Source organism: Girardinichthys multiradiatus, chromosome 22, assembly GCF_021462225.1.
Source record: "Girardinichthys multiradiatus isolate DD_20200921_A chromosome 22, DD_fGirMul_XY1, whole genome shotgun sequence".
Classification (NCBI taxonomy): Eukaryota; Metazoa; Chordata; class Actinopteri; order Cyprinodontiformes; family Goodeidae; genus Girardinichthys; species Girardinichthys multiradiatus.
Window position 1 is genome coordinate 23,869,071 of NC_061814.1, and position 11,917 is coordinate 23,880,987.

The 11,917-nt window shown below is 40.6% G+C and overlaps 1 protein-coding gene across 3 annotated transcripts; it reads left to right on the forward strand.

The window, feature by feature from the left end:
• The first annotated feature begins 3,548 nt into the window (after positions 1 to 3,548).
• Positions 3,549 to 7,245, forward strand: trmt2b (tRNA methyltransferase 2 homolog B). Of its 3 annotated transcripts, XM_047350882.1 has the most exons (3): positions 3,549 to 4,003; positions 4,115 to 4,553; positions 6,416 to 7,245. In XM_047350882.1, the coding sequence occupies exons 1-3, from the start codon at positions 3,693 to 3,695 to the stop codon at positions 7,034 to 7,036; spliced, it is 1,371 nt and encodes a 456-aa protein (XP_047206838.1). In that variant the 5' UTR covers positions 3,549 to 3,692; the 3' UTR covers positions 7,037 to 7,245. The 3 variants fall into 3 exon arrangements, with proteins under 3 accessions (XP_047206838.1, XP_047206836.1, XP_047206837.1); XM_047350880.1 differs by having other exon boundaries at positions 3,549 to 4,553; XM_047350881.1 differs by having other exon boundaries at positions 3,549 to 4,553; positions 6,461 to 7,245.
• Positions 7,246 to 11,917: the final 4,672 nt, after the last annotated feature.

The window sequence follows — 11,917 nt, forward strand, 5'->3', positions numbered from 1 at the left end:
AAGGTCTGATGATACAACAACGAAGTCGATCATTAAACTCCTGCCTAGGGTGTCCTGGTGCCAAGTGCACTGATGGACACCCTTATGTTTGAACATGGTGTTCATTATGGACAATCCGTGACTAGCACAGAAGTCCAATAACAAAACACCACTCGGATTCAGATCGGGGAGACCATTCCTCCCGATCACGCCTCTCCAGGTGTCACTGTCGTTTCCCACGTAGGCGTTGAAGTCCCCCAGCAGAATAATGGAGTCCCCGGGAGGTGCACTATTCAGCAACCCCAACAGGGACACCAAGAATGCCGGGTACTCCGCACTACCGCTCGGTCCGTAGGCCGAAACGACTGTCAGAGACCTGTCCCCAACCCGAAGGTGCAAGGATGCGACCCTCTCAACCACTGGGGTAAACCCCAACACGAGACGGCTGAGCTGGGGGGCGACAAGCAAGCCCACCCCAGCCCGCTGCCTCTCCCCGTGGGCCACTCCAGAGTAGAAGAGAGTCCAGCCCCTCTCAAGGAGATGGGTTCCAGAGCCCACGCTGTGCGTGGAGGCGAGCCCGACTATTTCTAGTTGATATCTCTTGACCTCCCGACAAGCTCAGGCTCCTCGAGAGCCAGCCTAAGCTAGCTCTCGGGGATCGGGCCGCTTAGGTCTCCACTTGCGTCTGTCACCCAATCCTCTTTGCAACGGTCTCTCATAGTTCCCCTGCAGGTGAACATATTGGTGAGCATATTAGTTCTATAAAATATTAATCAGGAGTTCATATAAAACTTAGATTAATTGATATGGCATCAAAAACGTGGGACAGCACCTAAAATGATGTTCACACTTTGCAAAAATACAGAGAAATGACACAAATAAAACAACAATGCTTTCTAAAGGGAATATAATTCACCTTTACTTCAGACAAAATTAATCCGTATCATTAAGAGAAGAAATCACAAAGACACACATAAATCTCAATATTCAAGCAGATGAAACTATCACAAAATATACAAAAACTCACTCCGATGTTTATAGAAGCTTGACTTATACCTTGTCACCATGTGTTATAACTGTCAAAGTTCTTCTATTGAATTTTTTGCTTTTCAAGCATGTTGAATACTGATCCTGATTTTGGCAAGAAAGTTCTGAATGTAATTAGGTGTTTAGTTGGAGGTGAATGGCGAACAGACATAACTGCTTTGAAGGCTACATACACGGGATTAATCTGATCAATGTTAGATTATGGTTGTGCGGCGTACGGGTCAGCAGCAAGCATATTCCTTAAAAAAAGTAGGGTGCATTCAAGCACAAGCTTTAAAGCTAATCACGGGAGCATTTAAAACAACGTCTCCAAGCGTTGCAGGTTGAAACAGGAGAAATACCACTAGACATCAGGAGGACACAGTTTTTGTTGAATTCCTGGGTTGGTTTGCTGGGTCATGGTCAAGAGCATCCAACAAGAGAAACATTGCAACCTTGCAGAGGCAAGGGAGAGGGGACAGGAAGCTTTGGATGGATAGTGCAATAAAAAAGCAACATAGCTTAAATTAGATTAAATGAAATATAATCCAACAATACCGCTACCAGCAATCTATCCCTGGACGCTTCCTGATGCCATAGTAGATTTTACATGGTTGAAAGAGAAAAAAGAAAGTATTGTTGATCAACAGGTACAGGCATACATCAATAGTTATCACAGTAATATTTACATATACACGGATGCATCCAAATGTTTAGGTGAGAGACTAGGTATTGCATTTTATTTCTCAGAATTCCACATCAAAGTAAGTAAAAGAATAAATGATGAGCTGTCAGTATGCACTGGAGAAACGCTAGCAATATTGCCAGCAATGCAATGAGTAGAGGGAAACAAGACCACTGATGGCACTTATATGTTCATGCTCAAGTTCAATATTAACCACTTTACAAAATAGTTTATCTATCAATCAATCAACTTTATTTATACCCGTAGGTAGATTTGGTAAGAGTGAGGAGAGTCGACAAGACATATGACATAGACATACAGTAGACACAGCATAATTAAAAGTGACTAGATACTTTAAAATGAAAATAAAAATAACACCCCTACCTTAAGAACTGTATAAGAATAAGGCATAACAATGAGAGAAGACAAAATAAAAAGATTAAAAGATTAAACAATGCTAAATTGAATTTCGGAGACTGATGGCAACAGGAACAAAAATGGTTTTAGTTTTACATTTTGGCACTAAATATCTGTGTCATGACAACTGGGGCCTGAACTCACCATACAGAGGATAAGACACATCTTTTTAAATGGATCCAGATAACCCCTGTACCTGCCTGAATTACAAAGATTCTGGATTTAATTGCATCTCACCCGTCAGCTTTCTGGACTACTTTACAATTTGGTTCAGGCAGTTCTTGTTTTTGAGAGAAAAGCAGAAAGATAAAGCTGATTTAATAAAAGCCCGATATAACAGTCAGCATAGTTTTGTCAATGTAAAAGGAGGAGAACAGTTTCCTGGCGAATAAGGTGCTGGATCCCTTTTTTATAAACAGCTTCACAATTTGCCTCGAATGTCAGTTTACAGTCAATAACTGTATCAAGATATTTATACATACCTAACACAACATCAGACAGTAGACATTCCGATGCAACAAGTATTACACTGAATTCAAGTGATGGGTGTTACTACAGTATTACTGTTGGAGGAGCGGTGGCCTAGTGGTGAGAGAGCAGGGCATTTGCGTCCTGGAGAGGTCACAAGTTCCCTGGTTTGAATCCCACAGCCTGCCACTCTGGGTCCCTGAGCAAGACCCTTAGCCCATGAATGCTCCCCAGGCGCCGCACAATGACAGCCCACTGCTTCCTAAGGGATGGGTTAAATGCAGAGAATCGTTTCTCAATTGTGAGATCAATAGTCTAAATTATTATTCTTATAACATTTATATACCAGCACATGTAGGAATTCAAGTAAATGAAATAACTGATAAGGTCACTAAGGAGGCATCAAAAAATAGATCCATTGACATGACGGTTAAAAGATAGAAGTTTTACGCATGATAAAACAAAGCCTGAAGCAAATTTGGCAAAGGCAATGGAAAGAGAAGAGGAAAGGAAGTTGGTTTTGTAGAATTCAACAGATAGTTGGAGAAATAAGCAATACATAAAGCTACCGGAAAGAGGAGGCAATTATTTCAAGACTTAGATTTGGACATACTGGAATAAATGATACTCTATTCAAATTAGTAAAACAAATGTAGACAACAAGAATCAGTGGAACATGTTGTGGTGCAGTGCCAGTAGTATGAGGAAAAAGAAGATGCTTGTCTGGAAATCAGAGGGAGGTGAAAGCTAATTTTACCTTAGAGGACATCTTACAAAGGAATTCAAGAAATGAATGTTACCTATTTTCATTGTAATATCTAATAACGACAGGCTTAACTAGAACAATATAGTTTTTTTTTCTTTTAAACATGCTTGAATAAAATTGCTTTTTTGACACACACTCCTCACCGGTTGTTGGCAGTAATGAGCCATATAGCTGTTTGGCAACCGCCAATAAACCCAGAAAGAAGAAGAAGAAGAAGAAGAAGAAGAAGAAAGAGGGGGTTTTAAAGAAAAGTTTATCATGATGAAGTTGCTGTACTTGTGTGTGTTGGATGTCAAGCCTTGATACTCTCGCTCATCTCTCGGTGGTCTTAAACTGATCTTCTTATGAAACATGTCTTTAACAGCGACATGCAGCAGGTCAGTTATGTTTATCAGACGAAATACGTTTTATCTGAGAAGGACCGGCCTGCCCTTTTCAACTAACGTTAGTCCGGCTGATAAAGCGAGAGCGGGGTCCCACAAACGATGGACAAGACGTCAGAGGAAATCAGCCTGGACTGACGGCCTCTCCTGGGAGGAGAGGCTGGCTGATGCGGTCACCCCTCTCTGGAGGCTGAGCTATGAGGAGCAGCTGGAGCTGAAACAAAACAATCAGCAGAAAATCCTGTCTGAACTCTCAGGGTCCCTTTCAGCTGATCTCAGGTCAGATTTCACAGCACCTGCCACAGCTAAACCAAATTTCCCTGTCCTGTCTGTGCTACCTTCCCCAGTCAGGGATGGCTATCGCAACAAATCCACATTTTCTGTCAACAGAGGAGTGGACGGGAATCCAAAAACAGTTGGATTGTACGTGGGTACGGGCAGGCAGGGGAACATTGTCTGTGTGAACGCAGATCACCTGCTCAACATGCCGGAGAAGCACAAACTGGTAGCCAGATGTTACCAGGACTTCATCCGCCTCTCCTCTCTGGACCCCTGCTTGCTATTTCACACTGGGGGCCACTGGAGAGAGATCACGGTGAGGACCAATGCGCAAGGACACACCATGGCTATAGTGTACTTCCACCCACAGAAGCTGACCGCAGAGGAGGTGGCTGTCCATAAAGAGGAGCTGGTGGAGTATTTCACACGGGGTCCTGGATCAGCCTGTCAGCTAGACTCCCTGTTCTTCCAGGAGAGCACCATGACTCGCTGCACACATGAGGAATCCCCCTACCAGCTTCTGCATGGTCAGCCACACATATATGAGGAGGTGAGACCTGCTAGTGTTACACAGAATTTGGAAATGATGGTATATTTACAGCTCTACAGGGCCTTGCAGAAGCACGCTTACCCACCCAACACCCAACTGAAATGTGTTTTATTGGGATTTTATGTGATAGACCAAAACAAAGTGGAAGGAAAACAACTCACTGTTTTTCCTACATTTTTAACAAATAGAAATCTGAAAACTATAGCATCCATTTGTATTCCATTTTCTTTATGCTGATACTTCTAAATAAAATCCAGGGTCATAAATTGCCTACGTAGAAAATATAGTCTACCTAGACCTGGGTGATATGGACAAAAGGAATATCACAATATTTCTTTCTATATTTAACATTTTGTATAATTATCACAATAACCCAGTTTCTAAGGTAGTAAGCTGATAGAAATATTTTAAATAAATGTTAACAAATGAGATTTATTTTCAAAAGCTGCCATAAAACTAAACACACAATGTCCATAAACATTGTGGGACATGATACATTACAAGTGACCAAGCTTGTTTCTCAACCAGCTGTATGTACAAAAACCATTTGCAAAACAACGCTAATCAAATTTACTCCATTGTTTGCAATCTTTTCTCCATCTTGTAAAATGCTCGAATGCCCCACACTGCCTGAAAGGCCCCATGAAATGTTATTCTTATTGAATTTCAAAAACTACTGTTATCATTGTTATAATTTTTTGGTCCCTCAAAAAATTTTTGCAATTGATTTATTGCCCAATATAAATCGGTTATACAGTAATTACACCTGCCAATCTGATGGATATCTGGTTGATGTCCATCAGTGGTTAAAACATAATAACTATGTACTCAATTTGAAAAAAATAAATAAATATTGCATTGTGTACCTGGGACATTTAAAATTTCCTCACAAAATGACACAATTCAAGAGGTTATTAAGTTTTTTAGGATAACATGGGCAGTCAGCTTTTTTTTATTTATTAAGGGCTGTCAACTTTGGAACACATTATCAACTGAAATGAAATTTCATGAAGCTATAAACTCTCTGTAAACCACATCCGCTGAAGTCTATGTATTGATCTTATGTTAAACTGTATCTTCTCTTATACAAATTAAAATGTAAATAACAAAAAATAAATCAGCAATAGTATCACAGTATAACATTTAGCCAGAGTCCAGTTTCTGGTTATGTTTCAGAATATGATTGAATGCAATTGTTGTGTTCTGTTTAGCAGCACAGTTGCACTACTATTGTTTTAGGGAATATTAGCCTTCTTGATAAAGTTAAGGCTCTGATTATGTGCAGTGACAGATTTCTCGCCAAAGACATACCAAATGAATTTCAATCATTTTTCTTCTGACTTTTGTCATCTGAATAAATACCAAGAAATATTATTTAAAATGTTTCATCCATGGTTCACAGACACCATCCGTCCAATCTGACTGACCTTGAGCTATTTTGCAAAGAAGAATGGGCCAAACCTTTTGTCTTTCAGTGTGCAGAGCTAGTAGAGACGTAGCCTAAGAGGCTTCCGTCGGTAATTTCAGCGTTAGGTGGTTCTACTAGGTATCAACTCAGGGGGCCTAGTACCAATGCACACCACATTTTTCTGACTGTTATTCATAGAAAAATAGTTGAAAACCATGAATCATGTATGTTTCACTTCAAAAGTATGTGTTCGTCCACCACACAAAAGCACAACAAAATGCATTGTTTGTGGCTGTAAGTTAATTTGCAAGGCACTGTAGCTGCTGCAGAAAACTTTATATGTTTAGAATGCAAGTAAGCTTTCGACTTGATACAAATAAGGTTTTTCTTATTTAATTTCTTAAACTAACAGTGAAGAGTGGGGATGTCCAATCTGATGTGACTGTTGTCGCAGGTGCTGGGCTTCAAGTTCCGCATTTCTGCTGATGCCTTTTTCCAGGTGAACCAGGCAGCTGCTCAGGTGCTGTATAACACTGTCAGAGACCTGTGTGTCCCAGTCACCGAGGAAGGAGCGTCACAATCGAAAACTAGAGGTACTCTGCTAGATGTGTGCTGCGGCACAGGCGCCATTGGCATCATCGCATCTCCCAGAGTAGACAGGGTTATCGGTATTGAGCTCGTAGAGCAGGCAGTGAGAGACGCCACGCACAACGCAGCTCTCAATAATGTAGAAAACTGTGAGTTTCTCCCCGGTAAGGCAGAGGTGGTACTTCCTGCTCTTATGACTCAGTTGAGCTTCGGAGCTGGAGTCCTTACAGCTGTGGTGAACCCGTCTCGAGCCGGCCTCCACCCCAGAGTGGTCAGAGCATTGAGAAAGCAAGCCGCCATCCACAGACTGGTCTACGTTTCCTGTAAACCGGACGGAGAGGCTATGAGGAACTTCAGGGAGCTTTGTTGTGCTCCTGACCAAGAAAAGAAGCTCGCAGGACAGGCTTTTTCTCCCACTCTGGCTGTGCCTGTGGACATGTTCCCACATACTCCTCATTGTGAACTGCTGCTTCTGTTTGAGAGGTAGCACGTGCATTTTTTGCTTGCACTACCTGTCTTAACCAGCCTGAATGGAGCTAATTAAAACTGTACTGACTTTTAGATGATGACAGATGAACTTGTAGTCACAGACAGGTTTCTTTTTTTGTGTTTCTTTGTACGTTTTCAGAAATCTGGTGATATAAAGATGCTTTGAATTGTTTATTTTTGAAATAAAAACATCATTGTGTTTGCTCATTGATTTTTATTTCACTATATATGTAAACAAAGCCAAATGCGGTTTGTTTCATTCTTTTTTGTTTTTTCCACTGGCAGATATCAAATAAAACTGAGAAGAAACATATCCCCATGTTTTGACGTTTGGGATTCAGCATATGCTTGATGAAATCATTCAGTTAGGCTGACATTTCGATTAGGTGTCCCACTCATCAGGTAACTTGAAAATAATAATCTTGAAGTTATTTCAGCTGATATTTAAAATATACAGTGCTCTTGCAGTTCTGCTTTAACATGTATTATGATGGTAAAATATAAAGGAAATTTACTGCAAGGCTCTGCAATAAATTCCATTTGCAGGTTCATTCAACCAGACATGGTTCAATGCCAATTTTGGATGGCAACATTTTATTTTGGTCCTAGTTTTTGGTCCCTGTTTAGTTTACAAAACCATCTAAAGCTTGACAGTTTTGACAATCGTAGGTTCTGGTGGTAGTGATTGTTGCACCAAATGAAGCCCTGCAAATGTGATGCACCTCTTGTGTAAATAATTACACGTATGTATGTATATATATGCATGTTGTACATATGTTTTTAGTAACTCATTAAAGATTCTGAGTACTTAACCCATGAAAAAATCATTTAAAAACAATGTGAACTGTATGGGATTACAGATGAAAAATAGCCATTAGGTTAATTCTGGCTTCTTTACGTTGAATTGTCATTTGTTTTATGAAATTCCACTGTCCCATTTTAAATTGGATAACATGATACCAGGACTATAACACTACTGCATTGTATGGGGCATTTGTAAGTCACACTGGCTCTGAGAAGATTCATGGTTTTCTATATTTACTCTGTAGCACCTTGAAAGAAGACTGTTTGTCTGCAGCTGAAATAGAGGGGCCATCACAGAGGAATTGATATAACTTTTAAATTCTTTGTGATCCTTGAAAAGTGTGGGATTGCTTACTGAAGAGGATGCAGTTGTGGGATCTAATGTTGATGTAGATGAGCCTTCATGAATCTGGTCTGCTTTATGACGTCTAAAATTTATGTGCTTCACCCTTTTCAACTCAACATTCTTTCTTGTGCCTGCATCCCACTTTCTCTGTACATCAGTGCATGAGATCCCTGTCTTTCCCTGTCTGACTGCATTCTCAACCTGAATCAAAAATTAATTCAAAATGTTAGACAGGGTTTTTACACTGTCAATACAAAATGCTATTAACATGATTATTAAAACAAACAAACAAAACAAAAACCAACCAGTATGTACCTTCCACAATATTGCAGCAGCGTGGCTGCAAGATCTGCCTTGTCCTGCAACACATGAACATCCAGCTGTCTGAATTTCACCTGATGTTGAAACTAAAACCCAAGCTCGGTGATAAGGTGCTTTAAGGCTTTGGCTGGGCTCTACAGGTCCTTCTCAAAATATTAGCATATTGTGATAAAGTTCATTATTTTCCATAATGTCATGATGAAAATTTAACATTCATATATTTTAGATTCATTGCACACTAACTGAAATATTTCAGGTCTTTTATTGTCTTAATACGGATGATTTTGGCAAACAGCTCATGAAAACCCAAAATTCCTATCTCACAAAATTAGCATATCATTAAAAGGGTCTCTAAACGAGCTATGAACCTCATCATCTGAATCAACGAGTTAACTCTAAACACCTGCAAAAGATTCCTGAGGCCTTTAAAACTCCCAGCCTGGTTCATCACTCAAAACCCCAATCATGGGTAAGACTGCCGACCTGACTGCTGTCCAGAAGGCCACTATTGACACCCTCAAGCAAGAGGGTAAGACACAGAAAGAAATTTCTGAACAAATAGGCTGTTCCCAGAGTGCTGTATCAAGGCACCTCAGTGGGAAGTCTGTGGGAAGGAAAAAGTGTGGCAGAAAACGCTGCACAACGAGAAGAGGTGACCGGACCCTGAGGAAGATTGTGGAGAAGGGCCGATTCCAGACCTTGGGGGACCTGCGGAACCAGTGGACTGAGTCTGGAGTAGAAACATCCAGAGCCACCGTGCACAGGCGTGTGCAGGAAATGGGCTACAGGTGCCGCATTCCCCAGACCTGGGCTACAGAGAAGCAGCACTGGACTGTTGCTCAGTGGTCCAAAGTACTTTTTTCGGATGAAAGCAAAATCTGCTGGTCATTCGGAAATCAAGGTGCCAGAGTCTGGAGGAAGACTGGGGAGAAGGAAATGCCAAAATGCCAGAAGTCCAGTGTCAAGTACCCACAGTCAGTGATGGTCTGGGGTGCCGTGTCAGCTGCTGGTGTTGGTCCACTGTGTTTTATCAAGGGCAGGGTCAATGCAGCTAGCTATTAGGAGATTTTGGAGCACTTCATGCTTCCATCTGCTGAAAAGCTTTATGGAGATGAAGATTTCATTTTTCAGCACGACCTGGCACCTGCTCACAGTGCCAAAACCACTGGTAAATGGTTTACTGACCATGGTATCACTGTGCTCAATTGGCCTGCCAACTCTCCTGACCTGAACCCCATAGAGAATCTGTGGGATATTGTGAAGAGAACGTTGAGAGACTCAAGACCCAACACTCTGGATGAGCTAAAGGCCGCTATCGAAGCATCCTGGGCCTCCATAAGACCTCAGCAGTGCCACAGGCTGATTGCCTCCATGCCACGCCGCATTGAAGCAGTCATTTCTGCAAAAGGATTCCCGACCAAGTATTGAGTGCATAACTGTACATGATTATTTGAAGGTTGACGTTTTTTCTATTAAAAACACTTTTCTTTTATTGGTCGGATGAAATATGCTAATTTTGTGAGATAGGAATTTTGGGTTTTCATGAGCTGTATGCCAAAATCATCTGTATTAAGACAATAAAAGACCTGAAATATTTCAGTTAGTGTGAAATGAATCTAAAATATATGAATGTTAAATTTTCATCATTACATTATAGAAAATAATGAACTTTATCACAATATGCTAATATTTTGAGAAGGACCTGTATGTCTGCTTTAAGATAGAGAAGATTGTGTCCCACCTCTTTTAACAAAATGTGACCAACTTTATTACTATGGAGATACTGATACGCTTCTGAGCTTTTTAGATTACTCATCGCTTTGCCATCTGAAGCAACCGCGTTAATGACGTAACTAAATATGCTAGTGTAGGTTATCTGCGGCCATTTTTTCAGATCGTCCTCCCATCCCTCGATAGCTGTAGCTAGCGGTATAACAGTACTGCCACATTTGAGCTGTGTCAGCTGATGTTCCCACATATTTTTGCCCCAAATGCTCGAAAAAGGAAGATTAGTGCCTATTGTTAGCATGAAAACAAAAGCCGGTTCCGGTTGGCGGCGGAAGTCGTACCCATAAATCGCGCAAGGCATCATGGGGGATAGGAATAAGGTGGATAGGCTATAGGCTTTCTAATAAACACTTTGAATGTACATGAATTTATTAGGTGGCACCAAATCGAAATATTCCCACACTTGGGAACACTTCCTAGATGGTTGCTCCATGACAGAATAATCCACCAAAACTCCGAATATCCAAAAACGAGGGCCTGTTCGTAACGTATAATACGTGTAGAATGGGGATGTGAACCGGAGCTTGAGAGCATCTGAAATACACTGAATCGCGCCAGATGTTTGAAACTCCACCAGTCAACTCAAACCAGTCAGCTGACTCGGTCTGAATGAAGCAGTGAAGTGGTTTACACGTCATCGGTGACGTCACATGAAGCAAGCTCCGGCCCACTGCTTTGAACACCGGTCCATTTGTTGATGACATTTTGAATGCACAGAGATACCATGACGAGATCCTGAGTCTCATTGTTGTGCCATTCATACCTCATTGAACTGAGTGTTTTTTCTTTACATATTTGCCATTTACAATGAATTTAAAGTAGGCACCAAATGCATGGTGTTTTATTTTTAAGTTTAAAATACTTGTTTATCAAAGTATGATAATTTATTAAGAGTATCTCTTGTTAGATTAATCAATTAATGGAAAAAATAATCGCTAGATGAACCGATAGCTGCAGCCCTACACCAAATACTGACTGGTTTCGGGACCACATCCAAAACAATTAAACCGCACATTTTAGGGTGGCTTTTTCTGTCTAAGGCACACCTGTGCGATAATCATGCTGTCTAATCAGCATCTTGATATGCCACACCTGTGGGGTGGATGGATTATCTCAGCAAAGAAGTGCTCAGTAACACAGATTTAGAGATTTGTGAACAATATGAGAGAAAGATATGCCTTTTGTGTACATAGGAAAAGTCTTAGATCTTTGGGTTCAGTTTGTGAAAAATGGAAGAAACAACAAAAGTGTTGTTTATTTTTCTGTTCAGTGTATTTGACTTGCCTATTGAAAGGATTCTATTTTCTTCAAATTGTCCTTCATGGGGGAAAATGCTCAATTGAAATACAACATTTATTTAATTTCTCTTATGTATTATTTTACAACTTCGAAATCCTTTCTTCAGTATTTCTAATGAAACACTAAAAACTTGAAACTGATGAAGCTGATAGCGCTGCTAAAGCCTTTGTTTGTCTTTACATTAATGGCAAATGTGGAATTAAGGAGAAAAAATGCATTAAACCCTGCTTCAAGTCTGCTTTGAACAGGCAGTACCTACATGTATGCAGTAGGGGGCGCCGTTGTCTCTTCAGATTCTTTTAGTCACAAACCTGACCTAAA

Coding starts and splice junctions, on each gene's coding strand:
- trmt2b (XM_047350880.1), top strand. CDS start 3,693: ATGTCTTTAACAGCGACATGCAGCAGGTCAGTTATGTTTATCAGACGA. Junction 4,554..6,415: donor AGCCACACATATATGAGGAG/GTGAGACCTGCT, acceptor CTGTTGTCGCAG/GTGCTGGGCTTCAAGTTCCG.